The sequence below is a fragment of the Myotis brandtii genome, unplaced genomic scaffold (assembly GCF_000412655.1).
Source record: "Myotis brandtii unplaced genomic scaffold, ASM41265v1 scaffold469, whole genome shotgun sequence".
Taxonomy (NCBI): domain Eukaryota; kingdom Metazoa; phylum Chordata; class Mammalia; order Chiroptera; family Vespertilionidae; genus Myotis; species Myotis brandtii.
In genome coordinates this window covers 453,205-474,755 of record NW_005367911.1, presented here as the reverse complement: position 1 = coordinate 474,755, position 21,551 = coordinate 453,205, and the positions used below count along the sequence as shown (strand labels likewise).

General features: G+C 38.3%; 1 protein-coding gene across 12 annotated transcripts in view; it reads right to left on the bottom strand.

Annotated features, from left to right (window-relative positions):
* BRCA1 (breast cancer 1, early onset) overlaps positions 1-21,551 on the bottom strand; it is a 56,600-nt gene that overhangs the window by 7,408 nt on the left and 27,641 nt on the right. For 10 of the 12 annotated variants that reach the window (XR_001363935.1, XM_014547203.1, XM_014547201.1 and 7 more), the window contains 8 exons: positions 18,948-19,104; positions 14,423-14,549; positions 12,502-12,686; positions 10,446-10,753; positions 6,718-6,805; positions 4,010-4,087; positions 3,474-3,514; positions 967-1,050 (listed from right to left, as the gene is read on the bottom strand). Coding sequence is in view for 11 of the 12 variants with exons in the window: in XM_014547203.1 (XP_014402689.1) it covers positions 967-1,050; positions 3,474-3,514; positions 4,010-4,087; positions 6,718-6,805; positions 10,446-10,753; positions 12,502-12,686; positions 14,423-14,549; positions 18,948-19,104 (1,068 nt within the window). In the remaining variant the exon portion in view is untranslated. Of the gene's footprint in view, positions 1-963; positions 1,051-3,473; positions 3,515-4,009; positions 4,088-6,717; positions 6,806-10,445; positions 10,754-12,501; positions 12,687-14,422; positions 14,550-18,947; positions 19,105-21,551 lie in introns of those variants that run through there. The other 2 variants (XM_014547209.1, XM_014547210.1) reach the window with 2 other exon arrangements.

Here is a 21,551-nt window from a genome sequence, read left to right as displayed (position 1 = left end):
TTTTTGGCTACATCATTTGCTACAGCACGATATGGGGAATGTCACTGAGTGTTCCTGAGTGTTCTGGTCCTTCGTTTTCAAAGATGTTAGAATCATCTATTTTTCTCCTTGGTGAAACCTATAATTTTCCAAGAAATATAATATTGTCATTAAGAGCTCCGATTCCAGGCTCTGGCCAGGTAGCTCAGTTGGTTAGAGTGTGGTCCCAGTACGCCAAGGTTGCGGGTTCAATTTCTGGTCAGGGCATATATAAGAATCAATCAATGAATGCATAAATGAGTCAAACAACAAATCAATGGTTCTCTCTCCCTTCCTCTCTCTCTAAAATCAATCAATAAATTTAAAAAAAAGCTTATATTCTGGAGCTAGACTGCCTGGGTTCAACTTCTAGTTGTGCGTTCACAACTAGCTGTGTGAGCTTGAGCAACTTACTCCATCTCTCTGAGCCTCAATTTTCTCATCTATAAAATAGGCATAATTGTTGTACATATCTAATAGGGTTACTATAAAACTGTTAATCAGTTAAAACATGTTGAGTATTTAGACCTGGCACAGAGTGAACATTATATAGATATTAGCTATTGATTATCAATCATTTTCTATGCATCCACAGACAGCACTGCGTACATCCCCTTTACAGCACTTAACCACGCTACTTTAGAGAAAAACACTATCGTAAAGTGGAAAGAGCAAAGGCTTAGATTCATATCTGTTTCAAATCCCAGCTCTGCCATTTATCAGCTAAGATTTGAACCCCAGATTGGACCAAATTACTTCTCTAAACCTCTAAGTCCCCTCATTCATTAAGTGGATATAATACTTATTTACCTTGTTGGGCTATAACTAAAAAAAGAACCTATATGGAAGCAACTAGCAGTATGTAACACCCCTTAAAAGATGAACCAAGGGGCCTGGAATGCAGAGGGGTGGTGGGATTTTTGTCAACATGGGGAAGGAGGGCTTTACCTTTCTGTCCTGGGACTCTCTTGCTCGCTTTGGACCTTGGTGGTTCCTTCCATTGATAACATCTCCTCTGACTTCAAAATCACGCTAAAAGAAACCAAACGCAAACCACAGGGATCAGAGAAAGAGAAGCCGTCCTCAGTGGAAGCAGAGTAGATGTGCCATATTTAAGGAATTGGGTATTGCTAGGCAATGTTTTGACCACTCCCCTCAAATCATTCTTTTTGGTGGACTGGATGAACCGACCAGCATCTCAGCTACTGAAATCAATTCCCTGAAGCAAAGCTTTGTGGGCAGAAATTAACAATTGGCTTTTCACCTCACTGGGACTTAATGTATTTTAATTTTCAACATCTATCTCCTCTCAAAACATTCACTTAGCATTTAGATTAAACTGCTAATACTGTGCAGTTATAAAGATACCGGGAGAATTACTGATCTCTTAAATCAATTGTGTATTATCAGCGAAGGGCTTTTCAGATTTTCATTGAGAGATTTAGTTAATGAAACCAAAATGATAAAATATACATTTAATACACTGAAGAAAAGGTTTTACATATCACTATTTTGACTGGTCAAGGATGAGAGTAATGGGAATGGGGAGGTTAGAGCTTTTGGGATAAATTAGGGGAAGAATGCTTAGAAACAATTCTGACTGAAACTCAGGCTGAAGATCATATCCACTGCCAAGATTATTACAAAGTAAAATAAAGGCACAGTAGTATAACCACAGGCTACTATTAGGGCAGTGGTTCTCAACCTTCTGGCCCTTTAAATACAGTTCCTCATGTTGTGACCCAACCATAAAATTATTTTTGTTGCGTCCTGACCGGTTTGGCTCAGTGGATAGAGCGTCGGCCTGTGGATTGAAGGGTCCCAGGTTTGATTCCGGCCAAGGGCATGTACCTTGGTTGCAGGCACATCCCCAGTAGGGGGCGTGCAGGAGGCAGCTGATCGATGTTTCTCTCCCATCGATGTTTCTAACTCTCTATCCCTCTCCCTTCCTCTCTGTAAAAAATCAATAAAAAATATATTTTAAAAAATTGAAGAATGTTATGTGTTAAATTAAAAAAAAATTATTTTCGTTGCTACTTCATAACGGTAATGTTGCTACTGTTATGAATCGTAATGTAAATATCTGATATGCAGGATGGTCTTAGGCAACCCCTGTGAAAGGGTCATTCGACTGCCAAAGGGGTTGCGACCCACAGGTTGAGAACCACTGTATTAGGGGAAAGACCACTTCATACTTCCTAGTCGCTTGAGTGAGAAGAGTCTAATGATAAATGTCATTTATTTGGAGATGCCTTCAATTTTATAGGCCTGATTGTACCCCTGTCCCTACTTAACCTCTCTACCTGGATGCCTAGTATATATCCCTCAAAATTTTTTTTTTATTGTTGAGAGATTACAAATGTCTCCCATTTTCTCCCCTCCATTCATCTTTTACCCCCCCAAGGCCTTCTAAATCCCCAAATTTATACATCTTTCCCCTTGCCTAATCTATGCTCCCTACATATTATTCACCAATTACTATCCTCCAGCTACACTAGTCTTTTTTTCTTTAACAAACAAGCTCATTCCTACCTCATAACCTTTAGGCTTGCTGTTCCTCTGCCTTCAACACTTGTTACCTACATTTTTTAAGGCCAATTCTTTCTTGTGTTTTAGGTTTCAGCTCGAGCATTTCAGAAGACATCCCTGGTCTCCTAAAGTAGTCAATCTCTGTCCCTGGTCAATAACTAATCTGTTGTTCACGGTATTTATTGGTATCTTAAATGATCTTTATTATCGTGTATTTTCCTTCAACAGAACAAGAATCTGGCCTGAGAATGGACCTGTCAGTCTTGTTTACTGCTGTATCCCTGGTGCCCAGCACAGATAGGCTCCCAATAATATATGCCATGGAATGATAGTTAAAACCAACAAAAACATCACTTAATTATGAATATAATGAATAGTATATAATATTTCAAAACTATTTTTGTTAGTTTTCTTTTCCCTGGTCTGTTGTCACCAGCAGCTCTTAGATGGCTCTGTTATAAAATTATTTTTCCTCCTACCCTCTTCTTATTTACCTGTCACTGTTCTCAGTGTCATAAAGAGTAACATCTCTCTGAAGGAATCTGATTTCTAAACAAACACATTTGCATATTAATATGAAGGATTTTTCTTTACCAGTGAACAACCAGTTCTCTATCAAGGCCTATATATATAGATTTAGGTGGGCCTATTTCTTTTGCTATGAATCTTTTTTTCCCCCCAGCTCCACCCCCCACTTATCTTTTTTCTGCTTTATAAATTCCTTTTCCTTCCTCCAAGGAAAGGATTGTTTCTACTGAAATTTAGAACAAGCGAATGAGGCACAGAATTTCTGGGTTTGCTCTGCATAATTCTTGATGATCCCCATCATCCAAGTGGTACAAGGAAGGAAGCAGCTAAATTTTCGGTGATTATGTGACTCAATGGCATCAAGTCTTTCTGATTAGTTTGTAACATCAAGTACCTACCTCATCTAGAATCTTTCTTTCTTTAATAGACTGGGTCACCCCTAAAGAGAGCACAGAAAAGACAAGTCACAATGCAGAAGAACATGCTCTTTTTGTGGAGGTGGACGGTGAAGCGATTCACCTAAGAGCTTGGGAGGAATAACACTGAGAGAAGTCCCATCTCAATAAAGCCACAGCTCCTTGTAGTAGAGATTTCTTTTTGGAGATATGGTTGATGCTTAATCCAAACATTATAACAGTGCCTGCTGCACATGGATTTCTGCCTGCTATAAAATAAATCCCTAATTCGTATACTAACATTCTAGGAGCAGATTAGGTCCTATTAGTTATAAAAAGAAATCCATGTTCCCAACATCACCAGCTTATCTGAACAAAGACATATGCGTTAAAGATAAAACTAGTTTAGTGTTATCATTAAAGACCTTTTGGTAATTCAGATTCAACATCAGCAAAAAACCTTAGGTGGTAAGATGTTTGGTGTAAAAATGGAATTCTGAAGTGTTAAAGGGAGGAGGGGAGCAATACACTGTACTTACAGAAATAGCTAACTATCCATTTTCCTCCTGCAATTCCCAGAAAATATTTCAGTGTCCGTTCACATACAAATTCAGCATCTGCAGAATGAAAAATATTCAAAGGATCAGCAGAAGTTGAAAACAAAGTCAGGAAGTGCTGCCCTAACAAGCTAATGAGCTCCAGTTCTATATGCTACTTGCAATCAATATGGATCAATGATTCCAATACCCCAGTGATAGAATCAGAGGCTGGAAGCACCCCTAATTATAACCAGCATGTGTGGATCTTTGGAAGTTAGAAAAGGCTGATATGAAGTTAAAACCAAAGGAGATGTCTGCCCTATCTTCTAAATGACAAGACTAGCTACAGATATCCATCACTGTGTTCAGGGAATTATCTACATCAATAGTATTGATACATGTGGATGGGGAAGATCTAATTTACTGGATGGCAATATGTGGAAGGAGAAGAAAACAGTATTGTTGAAATCCTCTATCTGATGTGTCAATGTAAGTGACAAATTTTTCACCCCCAGACTTCTACCTGGGGAATCCTAACCTCCTAATTTCCCTGAGAGGGACAGAAAAATACAGAGTATTTTCATAGCATTTTCCCTCTATTCATAAGTATTTCAGAAAGAAGTAGCTAAAGAACCACTTCTGTTTATTTCCTAGTATTTCAAAAACCCTTCTGAAGTACTAAGCAAACTGAAGAAATAAATGTATTTAACTAAATCTTAAACATAGCAATCTATCTGCCAGTAGTAGCAACAGCCATTCTCCCTCACAGAATTCTTCACAATTAAAATCTTTTTTTAATTACAGTTTTATAGTTTTTTGTTTAACTGCTGTGAAAGTTGATTTAATAATATGGTTTCAACACAGAAATTTTAGCTTATTTTTAGTTCAAAAGTTGTATTGCCACCTGGCCGGTGTGGCTCAGTGGTTGAGCATTGACCCATGAACCAGGAGGTCACAGTTCGATTCCTGGTCAGCGCACATTCCCGGGTTGTGGCTTTGATCCCCAGCAGGGGGCGTGCAGGAGGCAGCCGATCAATGATTCTCTCTCATCATTGATGTTTCTATCTCTCTCTCCCTCTCCCTTCCTCTCTCCGAAATCAATAAAAACATATTTTAAAAAAAGTTATATAGCCTTTGAGTTTAAAGACTACTTTAGATTTAATTTACATTTTAAAGTTTTCTTTTCACCTTCCAGCAGCTTTGATCCAAACCTATAGCTTAAGACAGTGATGGTGAACCTATGACACGCATGTCAGAGGTGACACACGAACTCATTTTTTTGGTTGATTTTTCTTTGTTAAATGGCATTTAAATATATAAAATAAATATCAAAAATATAAGTCTTTGTTTTACTATGGTTGCAAAGATAAAAAAATTTCTATATGTGACACGGCACCAGAGTTAAGTTAGGGTTTTTCAAAATGCTGACACGCCAAGCTCAAAAGGTTCGCCATCACTGGCTTAAGATATAGTATTAAACTTGAATGACATTCAACTCTAAGATAGAACTTGGTTCGAGGTACCTTGTTCTAGCACCTGGTTCCTGTAAGTATTATCCCCTGACTCTGTGGTACGATCTGTATAGAGTACAAAGCTAACATTTCAGAGGTTCTAAGGCAATGTCCCTCTGCCAAGGACGCTGGATCCTCTACTCAGGCCTGCAGCAATGTGAACAGAGTGGACCATTTTATTTCCTAAGTCAATTTTGAGAAAGGTTTTAAGAGCTGCATATCTCCTGTGTGCTGCATGCACTGGTCTCTGCTTCCCGGAGCCCATGAGCATGTCTAACGCCTCTTCCAGATAACAACACTTCAAATATTTGAAGACAGTGGTCTTGTTCCCTTAAGTCTTCTCATTCCTTCATCTGTTCTTCAGATGACATTGTTCTGAATCCCTTTTCTCCATCCTCATCATCTGCCTCTGGATAAACACTCTCTAACACGTCAGTGACCAGCTTAAAAAGCATAGTGTCCAAAACAGAGCACATATCTTCCAGGCAGTCACTCCAGCAGAGAACACAGCGGGGGAATCAGGATTTTTACTTTACTTGTTCCAGTCGTTAGGTTTGTATTAATGAGGTCCGATTGTAAGTGAGCTTTTTAGCAGCCCTGAAATGTTTATTCAGATTTAGCTTATAGTCAACTAAAAGGCTCAGAGGTCTACATTATCATGGGAGTCAGAATTAAGATTTAAAAAGGGGAAGGTGTAGGACAGATGAATTTTCCTCTTCTGTTTTCCCTTTTTTATATGCTGGCTATCTCAGAGCTGGCACTGTACTTATTTCCTGAAAACTCTCAACCACACTGAAACTAGTGTTTGTGTGGAGCTAGGACATGAAATAGACATGGAGCTAGGGCTTTCAACCACCCAGATTTTGAATAAAGACTCACTTCCGTCCATTCTCCTCTTTGCCCTATTTATTCCTCTGGGATTTGAGCTCTGCCTTACCAGAAAGCCCTTCATACAGAACAGTCCAGGCAGGGCAGACTGGTAGAAGTAGTTCATTGTTCTGGTTCACCACTCTCCAAATCTTAAACCCAAAACAAAAGGGGGCCAGGAAGTAGAAAAACTATTATTTTTCTTTCACAAAACATAACTGATCAACTACTGGAAGACTTTCACCCGTGCTATGCTTAAAGAATACGCCCATTTCTTCATTTAGTTCCATGTAACAGATGCAATGCATTCTGTAAAGGTTCCTGGTATACCTGTTTTCATAATGACATGAGTAGTCTCTTCAGTAATTAGATCAGTTAAAGTGATGTGGTGTTTTCTGGCAAACTTGTGCACACGCGTCTGAAATCAAGTAAAATATTATTATAAATTACCTCTAGTGCACAGCTTAGAGCATTAGTTATCCTAGCTTTGAATCTCCATTTTTTTCTCACAGAAAAGGTACATTCTTTTTATTCTAACATGTCTGAAGTCTCAAAATAAATAGCAATTTAATACAAATTATGTACAAATCAGAGGAAGAAATTCTAAAGTAATTCATGCTAGGAGACATGAACTATAACCAAGGATTCAAAATAATATTAATTTTCCCTTTAACAGCAGATATCATTGAATTCCCTAAGACATCTAGTTTCTTTTCAGAGTGCTACTCTACTATAATACAGATCTATCAGCCTACACTATATAGAAGCTGAGAGGTAATCGGCCCACACAGAAAGCTATGTTACAGGTAAGTGGCTTAAAAACAAGATGTGCCTGGTTGGAGTGGCTGTTAGCTGAGCATCATCCTGTGCACTGAAAGGTTGCTGATGCGATTCCCAGTCAGCGCACATACCTGGGTTGTGGGTTTGATTTCCCGCTGGGGCACATACACAAGGCAACCAATCAATGTTTTTCTCTCCCTTCCTCTCTCTTTAAGTATGTCCTCAGGTGAGGATTAAAACAAATAAGATGCAAACCTCTGATAGCTCAAAAACATTCAAGTCAAGAGTACAAAAACTATCAATTCCTCTTACTGGGAAGGACTGGAAGAGACTCATATTATTCCCAAAAGAAATCTAGAGCCTTCTAGCTATTATCTATCAACCAAATAAAAATCAATAGGTAGTAAAAGAAATTAACCAGATCCATTATGGACACAGTTGACATAATTAGTAGCAACTATTTGGTAAATCACTCTGTTTACCAAGGGCCATCATTTATTAGCCATCACCACCCATGCCAATATTTATGTGCTGCACAATATTGCAATGGAGATCAGGCCATCCTTCTTTCATGCTGCCTCATTCCATCCTGCCACAGGGCACTAAAAAGGCAGACGAGAGAAGCTAATGATACCCTCCCCCCTTTTGTCACTGCCCTCTGCCAGGATCATTAGCAATTCTGAACTGATTAAATGCTGAAATCCCGGCTTTGAACAGTGTTCAGTTAGAAGAGCAACCGCTGAAAAGATCATCTTAATATGGGTTTCAGAATTAATCATGTGTAATACAGTCAGCAGCTTTCATAATAAATGTACCACACTTCAAGTCTGAATAGAGCTGAAAAGTTTTCCTCTTTGCTTGTTTAAAGACAATATGTACCCAAGCCACTTACAGTCTAATGTGCAGCTCAGAATTGCCCATGGCAAGAATGATTAAATTATTTTAGCCTTCTCTAAAAAGCTGAACTTCAAAACAAGTAAGAAATGCTAATTTTCAATGAATAAATGGAAATTCTAGATATGTAGGCAAATGATCAAGAGCAACATAAACCGAACACAGATATGAATTTTCAGAGCAAATAGCTGGTCTGGGCACCTGATTGTGAAATTAGAATTCTAGCATTATTGATGAGAATGTATTCATTGTATCTTCTAGGGCAGACATAGCTTACTTTGCCCTTTTAGCAGTAGGCCACAAAGAATGTTATGCTCAGCTGCCATGCATAGAGAACTTAGAATGAGAAATGGTTTTTATCCTAGGAAGGATATATTAAGAAAGATACTTAAGAATGACTGGGTCATCTCTGTGTATAATAAATTACACCCACTATTGAATCCATTTGATACTCTGGTGTGTTATCTTATCATGGTTCTTTAAGATGTATTCACTCAATTACTTTATTATGAAGTGATACCAATGGTGATTAATTTATTAAGATGTCTGAAATCTACACTCTGAAACAATGTTTCAGTGATCTTAGTATTTTAATGGGTATTTTCCATAGTGAGAAACAATTCCCGTTTCCAGCATTAGGGACCCAAGGAGATGTCAAAATCCTAACAGGGAAGAGAGGCTCTTGTAGAGCAGAAATGATAGGGCAGGCTACTGAATAACTGTATCACCAACCAGGATAAAGACAAATAAACACTGGAGAAATGCCATTATCTGGCAGTGAGCTTGGAACCAGCTTGAATTCAGCTAATCATGCTGGTGCATTCTCTCATATGTGAACCGAAGTGGGGAAAAGATGCCTTCTGGAGAGTAGAGCTACACCTATTTGCTTTTTATAATAAAAACTAGAAGCCCGGTGCATGAGATCCTGCATGGGTGGGGTCCCTCGGCGTGGCCTGTGGGAATTGGGCTGAAACTGGCAGTCCAATGCTACCTGCCGCTCCCGCTCATCCCAGTCCCACTGCGCCTGCGGAGGGCTCACGCCCAGTCAGTCCTGATCGGGAGAGGCAAGCTGCGAGCCCTGCACCTGGCACAGTCCCTGGGGGGAGGGTCCCCCCCAATCCTCCGCCAACACGATCAGCTCTCAGGGCAGGCAGTGGGAAGCCCTTGGTGGCCTGGGATCCGGATCTATCCTGCTGACGTTCCGACTGGTTGTCAGGAGCCACCTGGCGACCGCTTTTATATTCTTTCTTTCTTGCAGAGCGACTAGGGAGGGGAAGCGGCCACAGTGCCCTGAGGCCGACTTCCAGGAGGCCAGCAGCGCCAATCAGTCAGTGCCTGGCCCTTTCTCAGGAGATTGGACCTGCAGGATTACTGAGGGGGTGAGTGGCTGCCGTTGGGCTGGTGGGCTGCCGGGCTGGGTCGGTCAGCAGCACTCCTGCTGTGGGGCAGCTCCTGTATTGAGCATCTGTCCCCTGGTGGTCAGTGTGCATCATAGTGACTGGTCGTTTGGTCGCTTAGGCTTTTATATAGACTAGGGGCCCGGTGCACGAATTCATGCACCAGTGGGGTCCCTCGGCCTGGCCTGCGGGATCGGGCCGAAACCGGCTCTCTGACATCCCCCCAGGGTCCTGGATTGCAAGAGAGCATAGGCCAGGCTCAGGGACCCCACCAGTGCATGGTCGGGGCCGGGGAGGGATACAGGAGTGCTCCAGGGCATGTCCAGCCCATCTCACTCAGTCCAGATCGGCCGGACCCCTGTAGCAAGCTAACCTACTGGTCGGAGTGTCTGCCCCCTGGTGGTCAGTGCACATCATAGCGAGCAGTTGAGCGGCCTTAGCATATCATTAGCATATTTGATTGGTTGGATGGATGACCAGATGACCGGATACTTAGCATATTAGGCTTTTATTATATAGGATAGATAAAATTGAAAAAGCTCTATATCATACCCAAAACTATAATCTCTCTGCTAATATTTAATAATTACTTTCTTTTTAAAAAATTGATTTGAGAGACAGAGAGACAGAGAGAGAAACATCAATTTGTTCCACTTACTTATGCATTCATTGGTTGTTTCTTGTATGTGCCCTGACAATGGATCAAATGTGCAACCTTGGCGCATCAGGAGGATACTCTAACCAACTGAGCTACCCAGTCAAGGCTAATAGTTATTTTCTTAAGTAAATTTATACAAAATAATTCATGCTATAGTGTTATCTAGGTCCAAAACTTCAGAAATCAGTAATAAATTTAAATTTCATTAGAACTGTGTCTATTTCTTAGATTTCTTCCTATAAGTTATTTATTACTACTACCTAGTTAAAACTATTATGGTATGTAAATGAAGTCTCAGTCTTTAGGGAGACACATATGGATATACTTACAAGTTCTTTTGGGGTCAAGCCTGATGCCACCATAGATATTCTTTTGTTGCCTGTTTTTGCTGAAGATGTCACCTCTGGCTTCTCCCTGCTGGCACTTTCTTCCCTCACATCATACCCAGCAGCATTAGTAGTATGAGTAGCAGCTGGACTCTTAGCAGATTCAACTTGAAATTGGGGTAATTTCAATGCAGAGGTTGAAGCTGGCATGCTGCAAACATGAGCTGACTCCGGGGCTCTGTCTTCAGAGGGATCAGACTCTGGGTCATCAGAGAAGAGGCTGATGCCAGATTGTAGGCAAGGACTTCCCTCTGAAAGGAATGGTGGATGAAATTTAATCTACATGAAAATGAATCTTGAATTACAACATCTAGTCTCTGCTAAGAATTGAAAAGATAGATCAAGTCAGGTTAAAAAAAAAATGGGTGCACTAATACACTGTTGATGGAGGTACAAGGTGTCTTAACTTTTCTAAAGGACAATTTGGCATTATAATCCAAAAGTCATGTGTGTTTACACGTTCAGTCAATAATTCAAGTTTTAGAAATGTATCCTAGGAAAGTAAAAGATGTATGCACAAGTTTAGCCATAGAAATGTTCACTGCAATACTGTTTATAACAGTAAAGTTCTAGAAACAACTTAAATGTCCAATAATAGATTGGCACATCTATTTCAATGGAGTACTCTTCACCCATTACATTCAGTTACTATGAAATAGAGAAATGCACACACCTATGTTCATTGCAGAATTATTTACAATAGCCAAGAGTGGAAGCAATCCAAGTGTCTATCAATGGATGGATGGATAAAGCAAATGTGTTATATACATAGAAATGGTTTAAGTCAGTCACAAAAAGACAAATGATATACTATTCCACTTACATGAGGTATTAAAGTTGCCAAGCTTTTAGAGACAAAGTGGAATGGTAGTTGCCAGGGGATGAAGTATGGGGAAAGTGGGAAGTTGCTGTTTAATGGGTACAGCTTCAGTTTTGCAAAATGAACAAGTTCTAGAGAATAGCTGCACAACAATAAGAATATATTTAACACTAGTATACCCTTAAAAATGGCTAAGATTGTAACTTTTGTTATGTATTTTTACTGCAATTAAAAATAAAACATATGCCATTGAATTTAAGATGCTATCCTATTTCAGAGTCCAAACTTAAAAAAAAAATTGCACCTTAGAATCCATGAAATGCAATATTGTAAGGTATGCTTTCTGTAATTTTGGTCATTTATTTTATCTAATTTAAATAACCTTTTTTTATTACCTATATTCTCCAACTGCTTGGCAATGAACATATAATACTTTAGTAAGGAAGGAAAAAATATTGAAATATGAGAGAGATTCAATTTTTGTTTTATCATCCACGATGATATCATTACCTTTTTCACATAATAGATCATCAGATATCATCACCAAATTAAAGATCATCCCTGAAACATTTCACAAAATGCCACTCAATCAGGAAGTAAGCATAACTAAGTAGAATGTATGAGATTCCCAAAATGACCCTAATTAAAATGGTCAAATACCACATTCAGAAGCCAAAAGGCATCTTTTATGATAATGTGTTTTAGAGGATTAATTTAAAATTTTCTTTACTAATGCACACTTTAATTCACAAGCCGTAACACACCATTCATTTAAAGTGATTTATAAGGCATAAAATATATAGTCATTTATATTCATTAATTCATAAAATAAGAGCTTACTTTGGAGATTTGACTCATTTTTCAATCAAGGACAGGCCTAAACTTTGTTCTAGGGCTCTAGAACTCTTATCTAACAGTTGAAATAAAATATTTAGAGCACACCAAGACTCCCTCATCTTCAAAAAGAATTAAACCAATACAGACAGATTAACAACTGCAACAATTTTCAAGTAAACTTGGATAAACATTCAAACTATTTTTAAAAAATGGGTTTAAGTATAACAGATGCATTCATGATATACTAGTACGAGTACATATGAAAGATGATTAACCAAAATACCTTTAGGTAAGATTAGAGTAAAATAAAAGTTTTGTCCAACAGAGAAGATGAAATATTACCTGGATCTTGTCTTGGCAAATAAGACGGCTCCATTAAATCTTGGGTCTCAGACTTGGTCAGTTGTTGCTCCTCTACATCAACACTCTCAATGAACTCCTTTTGAGATGGGCGGTTTCTGTTCTGGAGACTCTGTGAGTGGCAGTGCACATACCACCTGTCATCTAACAACTGGGATGTAGAAGAGCTAGCAAGGATGCAAGGAGATTTTTTTATCACCACAACTCGTGAAAGGACTTATCACACATCCTGGGCAGCCAAAGCATAAGTAAAACAGCTCATTGTTGGAGAGACACTCAAGTGAGGGCCTAGAAGTCTGGATTCATGATGTCTGCCAATAAGTCAGGGTTGACACAGAACATTTCCCCTTAGGGTCTGGTCTGAGGCAGTAAGTATATACTTATGCATTGTTTAAAAGCATGTCAGCAAATTTCAGCAAATTATCTACCACCACTTATTCAAATTCTATAAAATAGAAAGTATTATTCCACTTGAGTCCCCATGGATGTGTTAATCACATCTCTTATGAAAGTAGAAAAAGCTAATGATTAATTTTGACATCGCTACACTCATTCTTTCAATTCATAGAATCATCCTTATCTCCTGCCTTTTCAGTATCGAGTCACTGTAAAAACAAAAGCTATAAAACATTGTTAGAAGAGTATATGCACACAATAGTAATTCCTTTACTCTTTCAGGTTTTAGGACATCGCTGATTAAGATACTTAACAGATTTAAAAGACCTCAGAGATCAGCTAATTAATCCAAACAATTATTAGGTGTTTACTATGAGTCAAACATCAAAAGTAGGCTCTATGGATTAAAGATGAGCAAGATCTAAACTGATGCTCTCAAGTAGTCTAGCAGAAGGAGGAAGTTCAATGAAATGTTTAAGTCTCTTGTGGGAGGGGGAGGAAGAGCAGAAATATTTGGTCTGCATATTAAATGGATGCTTCAATTAGTTAAAGCTTGGCAATGAAGTCATTACCTTTAAACATAGGTCTAGTGCCTATGGAGGCCAGATCTTTTTTTATTTTTGTAAGAGAACATTTATTGGGTAAATTACAGAAGCAGAAAAAGTAATTCCTAGAAAAAATGGGATTAGGAAACAAGTTATAGAGGTAAAGGAAGAGCCCTTGCCCTGGCCGGCATGGCTCAGTGGTTGAGCATCAACCTTTGAACCAGGAGATGGTGGTTTGATTCCGGGTTAGGGCATATGCTCAGGTTGCAAACTGGATCCCCAGTGTGAGGCATGCAAGAAGCAGCCGGTCAATGATTCTCTCTCATCATTGATGTTTCTATCTCTCTCCCCCTTTCCCTTCCTCTCTGAAATAAATTTAAAAATATATATTTTAGGAGCTTGGGAGTGAGGAAGCTAATGATAATGTGCCTGGCGGGGGAGGGAAAGGCTTGGGGGTAGTCCCTGGAGGGAGAGCACTGGAGGCCAGATCTTTTAATTCTGTCAGCCACAGTGCCAGTACCCCAGCCTCAATAATACATCCTCAGTCTAGTCCAAGAGGTTTGGAAAAGATGGTGTCATTAGATTTTTGACAACTTGTCACTATTCCCAAAAAGTTAAGTAAAAATATACATATACTCAGTAGGAACTCAATAAATATGAATTCCTTTTCCTTCCTAGAGTGGTGAGATGTGTGACTCTAATGGCTCTGAGACTCTTTCCTGAACTATCAAATAAGAACAATAGTCCAGAACTTGTCCTTTTACCATCACAGTGTTGTTGTAAAGGTCAAATGAGAAAGTAGGTACAGTATTTTTGAAAATATAAAGTACTATACAATCTAATCTCAATAGTAATTTGAATAGACACACTCAAAGATACTGTGAAAAATATTTAACAATAAGAGTTTAATGTAAGAAAAGGTGTTACTTAGATACCACAATTTGACATTTATTACTTCTTACCTTTCCATTCCTGGTTCTTTATTTTTATATCTGGTGGAACTATCCAGAGACTCTTGAAATTTGTCTGCAGAAAGGCTTTCTGGATTCTGGCTTACAGGATATTCATCACTTTTCTCTGAAGTTAATACTATTTTAAACGGAATAGGAAAACAAAGAAATTTATTGCTTTATCCTGATGGTGATAATTCAGGTGAGTATATCGATTTTTCTTTATTGATTTTAGAGAGAGGAAGGAAAAGAGAGAAAAACATTGATTTGTCATTCCACTTATTATGCATTCATTGGTTGATTCTTATATGTGCCCTGACTGGGAATCAAACCTTGGTACATCGGGACAATGCTCTAACCAACTGGGCTCTCCGGCCAGGGTGAGTATACTGATTTTCAAAAGCAGCAATCTGTGACAATCAAACTGGTTTTTAAGCAAGTATATCAGACATAATATTATAAGCACATGTGATCCAGCATCAAATGGAATGAAAATAAGTAAGTAAGTAAATAAATAAATGGAACACTTTAAGACTGGGTAAATAAAGATACACAACTGAGACAAGGCTGAAAAATCATATATTTATATATTTTTGGCCCTAAATGATAAGGAAACAAGAATAGGAAATAATTTGTATCTCTACAGCAAACTAAATTTTACCCAAATCCCCTTAGATAATAGGAAACAGAAAGTACTAGAAAGAAAAGAACATTCCCTTGTCTATCCCTACTGCCTCCACATCAAAGACTGTATAAAATGGGGTGTGAACTTCAACATGTGTGAAAAAACGGGAGGGGAGGGGTCACATGAGAAAGAAAAAACAGGTGACAGTCTGCTTCAGATTTTCAATTAGTAAGAAAGAAGAAAACCCAATAAATATTAAAAAAACCAAGGTACTGACTGATAAAGAACCCTGAAGTAATACATGGACTAATGATGAAATGGCACAAGAAAAGGAAAAAACACAAAACAGATCCAAGGCAAAGTTTTGACACGTTAGTACATCCTTTTTATTTATTAATTCCTCCAAATGTATTACTGTGCTACTGCTTTCTAGGAAGTAGCTTAAAAGCAGAAATATTTAAAAAGTAAAAATAAATACTTAAAAATTACAAATGTCTTTTATCCATTAAAAAGTCATTGATGACTGTAATTTATTTTGAGCTTTTATCAGAAAAGCTAAAAACTGAGGCAGAAAAATGTAAACAAAGGGCTGTATTAATTAAACTGTTTTTAAGACATTGGGTGACCTGGGGGAAAATAATTATTGATTTCCTGAGTTAATCCTCAAATGCATTATTTATAGTTTTCACTGTGCTTATCTTTTCTGAGAGTTTCTAAGAACATAAGAACTCTGCCTGGAGCTACCAGTTGCTGAAAGTAAGCTGAATTGAACTATGCAGATTTTTCTTTCAACTCGTTCTGTAAAGCTTTTTGATAAGGGTATCATTTTCCCCCCAAATATAGGGTGATCATTGGTGAAAGGAACCACAGAATTAACCATTGGAAAGGGTTATAAAAAAATAAATAAAAGGATAGGGAGGAAGTCTCAGACATACAGATATTAAAAAGTCATTTCATCACATCTGAATATTTAGCATATGAGTTCCTCTTTTCACTATAATGGGGCCAAGCTATGAAGAAAATAAGCTAACCTGAGTTAGAATTCAATTAATCAATGGTACCTAAAAAGACAGGGCGAAATTTTTCTGTTCTTCTTTTCTCTTAATCCTTATTTCATAAATGCAGGGATCCAGAGCCCAAGTACTGGGAGAGTACCATAGTTCCCCTTAAATAATTTCCTCATCTGGGGATTTTAGCATGTTACATATTATATTTTTCATGGGTATGAAATATGGGCCAGACCTAACGTTTAATAAATTTACTGACTGACTATTATGTGCTAAGTACTGTGCAAAGTATTAGGAGAATCAAAGGAAAAGACATTGGGGAAGAAAGGAAAAGATATTAATAAATGGTAACTATAAAATAAAAAACCCATAAGGAAATCCAGCATATAACCCATTCACACAGTTGATTCAATATTTCCAGAGGAGGAGCATAGGAATTTTTAACAAGTGCTTCCAGGAATGAATATATTACAAGACAAAAAAGCTCTGATGTATCTGAAAATCACTTCCACTGTAACAGATTATGATCTTATAAACTAATGTTTGCTTTATGAGTGGTTGGTGATCCACAAGAAAAAAAATGACTAAGTGCCTGATATGAAATAACTACCTGCAGAGGAGGGACACATAATTTATAATGAGTATACAGATTTGCACAAAAAAATATTATGCAGGCTTGGGAATGACCCTTAAATAAACAATAGGACAGAACTATGCTGAGGGCAGGACATTTGATGCAAAGAGCCTAGACCAGTGGTTCTCAACCTTCCTAATGCCGCGACCCTTTAGTACAGTTCCTCATGTTGTGGTGACCCCCAACCATAAAATTATTTTTGTTGCTACTTCATAACCGTAATTTTGCTACTGTTATGAATCGTAATGTAAATATCTGATATGCAGGATATATTTTCATTGTTACAAATTGAACATAATTAAAGCATAGTGATTAATCACAAAAACAATATGTAATTATATATGTGTTTTCCGATGGTCTTAGGCGACCCACAGGTTGAGAACTGCTGCCCTAGACTATGATGAATACCTTTACTACAAAGGATAAAATAAACCTCCTAACAAAAATATTTTATATAGAGATTCGTAAAAAATTTTCAAAAAGGTTTTCAAACCCATAATAAAAATGTGTAGAAATATAACATTTATAAAATTAAAAAAGAAAGAAATCCACAACAAACATTTTGTCTGCAGATCTTCAGAAAAAATAAACACCCCTCCCCCAAAGATGAGATAGATTTACACATATGATCAAAGCCAGACAATAATATTTTATAAGTTGTGCATAAAAATAAAAAGTCTAGCCTGTTTTTAGACTGAAGATGGTGAAAGCACCTCAAAGAAGAGAATTATGCTGGGGACTAGACTTTGGGCTTCATTATCTGGGAGATGAACTAAATGAAGATACAGTTACAAAGAAAGCATTGAAGGAAATACACTTGACCCACTGCCATAGCAACTCAGTTCCTAACTTCTCATGCATAAGCTACTGTTTCTCCCTGAACATAAAAATATTGCAAGGCACACTCCCTGACCAAGGCCACGATTCTGAATAATAAAGACTTGAGTTCCTAGAAAGACTGAAAGGAAGGCCCTATTGCCCTGAGTAGGACTGGGGAAGGAGGCGACGAAGAAGGGACTTGAACACTAAGTTAGCTGGGTAGGTATCACAGATAAAATGAACACTTTGGGAGGACTTGTCATACCTGCCTATTCATAAGCACCAACTTCCCCTCTGGAACCCATGCCTGTGCCTAACCTCTCATCTACTTGACTATACATTTGCCCCTATTTAAAAACCTGTCTGATGTGCTGTCTTTCATAATGCTCTTTTCAACTAAATACTCAAAATTTCATCTTACTGTCCTTCATTTATGCCACATTACCCCTCAGCTCAGCACTCCTTTTTTTTTTTTTTAAATAATATACTTTTATTGGTTTCAGAGAGAAAGGGAGAGGGTCAGAGAGACAGAAACATCAATGATGAGAGAGCATCCTCGATAGGTGATGTGCTGTCTTTCATAATGCTCTTTTCAACTAAATACTCAAAATTTCATCTTACTGTCCTTCATTTATGCCACATTACCCCTCAGCTCAGCACTCCTTTTTTTTTTTTTTAAATAATATACTTTTATTGGTTTCAGAGAGAAAGGGAGAGGGTCAGAGAGACAGAAACATCAATGATGAGAGAGCATCATCGATAGGCTGCCTTCTGCATGCCCCATGCTGGGGATCAAGCCCACAACTGGGGCATGTGCCCTGACCGGGAATCAAACCATGACCTCCTGGTTTGTAAGATGATGCTAAACCACCAAGCCACGCTGGCCAGCCTCAACGCTCACTTCTTACAGGAAGTCAGCTCTAATCACCTCCTCAGAGATCCATCTGGTCTTGTTGATAACTATAATGTTGGGATAAAGCACCTGACTCTGCCACATAATTGGGTTTTCTGGGGATCAAGATGCTGTTCCTCAAGTAAAGGGCATCTCTTCCTTATAAACCAGAAAGCACATGGAATAGGGCTTTATGATCTGACACCTGTGGTATAAGGAATATGAGCGTTTTTTATAAGCTTTCTAAAATGAGGGGGTTGCTTATTTCTAATCTCTCCCATTGCACTCAGCTTCCTATGGTCTCCCCGTAACATCTCCTCATTTTGGGTACTCAGTCGTCAGAAAATGACACGTAATGACTGTCTTGATCTCTCTGAATGGTAAATTAGTTGAAAGCAGGGACCAGAACCGAGGCTCTAAAATTAACCATGGAGTGACTCAGCAAATACATGCCGAGCAAAGATCATAAAATGTTCAAGCTAGGTTCACATTTTTCTGGAGATAAAGGCTTAGGGAGAGGAAGAATTTTGCTTAAGAGGAATTTGGCCAATGTTACAAACCGTTTTGTGGTGTGTTTTGTCGTGGATTTAGTAGGTCCTCAGAAGCACAAGACGGGGATCTGTCAGAAGGCTGGCTCCCCTGCTGCTCTAACACAGCTTCCACTTGGTCTATTTCCTGCTTGATCTTGATCAGGTTATCTTGCATCGTATCCCTCTGCTGCAAACACAAAAAATGACACAGAGAAAGTTACATTCTTTTAGAAATTTACCAGAACACAAGAGTATGTCATACCAATTAACTTTAGCATGGGAATTAAAATCACCTAGTAAGGAATTATAAGTTCTGGCTGAATACCTTTTAATCCAACCATATTCATGCAGTTAATGCCCATGAAATGATTTCAGAATGATGTTAAAGGAGGAAAAAAATTCCTCAGACTCTCCCAAATAGATTTGCTTTATTTTATTGTGATGTCCTTTTGAAGTTGATTACTTTCTTTTAAAAGCTCAGGAGTGAAAAAATAATTAAGGTGCTTAAATACTTTTGATATTTAAAATTAGCATGACTTTGTTAACATTTTACATAGACTGTGTTGTTTCAAAGGCTTAGTATTTGGGACTCATAAGAGATATAGATTAGTCCATATAGAAATGTCTGATTTCTGGCATGTGAGGACACTTCTTTTTTCTGGGATTCTTTGAACATTTCATTTCTAACCGAAAGAACAAAGAGCTAATTCATTAATTTATCTATTTGCTCACTCAACAACTATTTGTTGACCACCTATTATACGTCAGACACTGTCCTAGTGCTGGGAATATAGTCTACATGGTGCTGCCATTCTAGATGGGGACAGGGTACCTAGAGAACTTCACAGAGAAGGACCTGTTAGAGGGAATGAGCCAACAGAAACAGCCCTAGTAAAGCCTGTTTTATTGTTTTCAACTCAAGATAAGGGTCTTCTCTGCTTATGGGGCTCATGATGTTTATTTCTCCACTTCAAAAAGAAATCTGTGCCCTGGCTGGTGTTCTCAGGTTAGAGCATCAGCACACACTGACAGGTCACAGATTTGATACGCAGTCAAAGGCATGTACCTGAGTTACAGGTTCAATCCCCTGGCCAGGTTTAGGCTCTTGTGGGAGGCAATCAATTGATGTGTCTCTCACATTGATGTTATACCCTCTCCCTTTCATGCTCTCTAAAAAGCAATGGAAAAAGTATCCTCGGGTGAGGATTAAAAACAAAAAAGAAATGTGTAGCTGGGTAGCACAATTGGTTAGAGCATTATCCCGATACACCAAGATTGTGGGTTCGATCCCTGGTCAGGGCACTTACAAGAATCATCCAATGGATGCATAGAATAAATGGAGCAACAAATGGATGTTTCTCTTGCTCTAAAATCAATGACTTAAAAAAAACCCTCTAAGGCTAAAATAAAAACATTAATTAAGTAAAAAAAAAAAGAAATTTCCTAAGTCTAAGGGTTTTCTTTCTTCTTTTGTTTTTTCTCTTTTTCTTGTTTTCTTCTTTCTTTAGTCTAAGGTTTTTGATAAGCAAATTATTTCATAATTAAGGAGATTTACAAAATATATCTTTCTTCATTACTTTTAGAAGGAACATCAATGGTTGCCAGCAAACCCTGGGGAAATAGATTGTTTCATCCTCCATTTCTTCTTCTCATCCTTAAACATGACTTTGCCCACCACTAAAAACTAGCCATCTACTTTCTCCTGCTACACTGAGTAATTTTCAAGTTTTTATGACCAGAAAATGTATTCTCAGCTTCACAAAGGCTTGCAGTGCTACCCTGATACTGTTTTGCTGCAATGTCCGCAGTAGCGCCATTGCCACCACGTGGTGCTTGTGAGTAGTTCCATTGCTGATCAAGAAGGGCTTGCCTAAGTAAATTTGGAATGAAATCAGATATCCGTAAGCTTCAGAAGCTGTACTAGACGTTATGTCATGACCATCAACACCTAACCTCTATGTGGCCATTAAACAGGTTAGAAAATCAGAAAAAACAGTAACAGAAGACTTAGTTAACTTTCCTTTAGGTTTTCCCAAAGGAATTACTTTATAACTTGGACAATTCCCCTAGAGGCAATTGGCCAGATACATTTTTTAAAAATATATTTTTTATTTATTTCAGAGAGGAATGGTGAGGGAGAGAGAGATAGAAACATCAATGAGAGAGAACCATCGATCGGCTGCCTCCTGCACACCCCCTACTGGGGATCGAGCCCACAACCCGGGCATGTGCCCTTGACCAGAATCGAACCTGGGACCTTTCAGTCTGCAGGCCGACGCTCTATCCACTGAGCCAAACCGGCGAGGGCTGGCCAGATACATTTGAGAGACCAAAACCAAACTGGTTACTAAGTTTTCTTGATTCTAATTCTTAAGTGTTTCTTAAATTAGCCCTAATCTTCTATTTCCCACTATGCTACTCTGATCTCTACTTTTACTTTTTTTTTTTTTTGAGTATTCATAAGATTGTATTTGAGCCAAACTGACAACAGTTGCTGAGAAGCAAGATCTCAAATGCTTCCTGATCTCTACTTTTAATACAGACAGCTACATTACTGTGGAAGTTCCTTAAATGCATGTTTATCATGCCTCTTTCTTCCATAATGGCTGTGGTGGTATACCACTGCTCAGATAA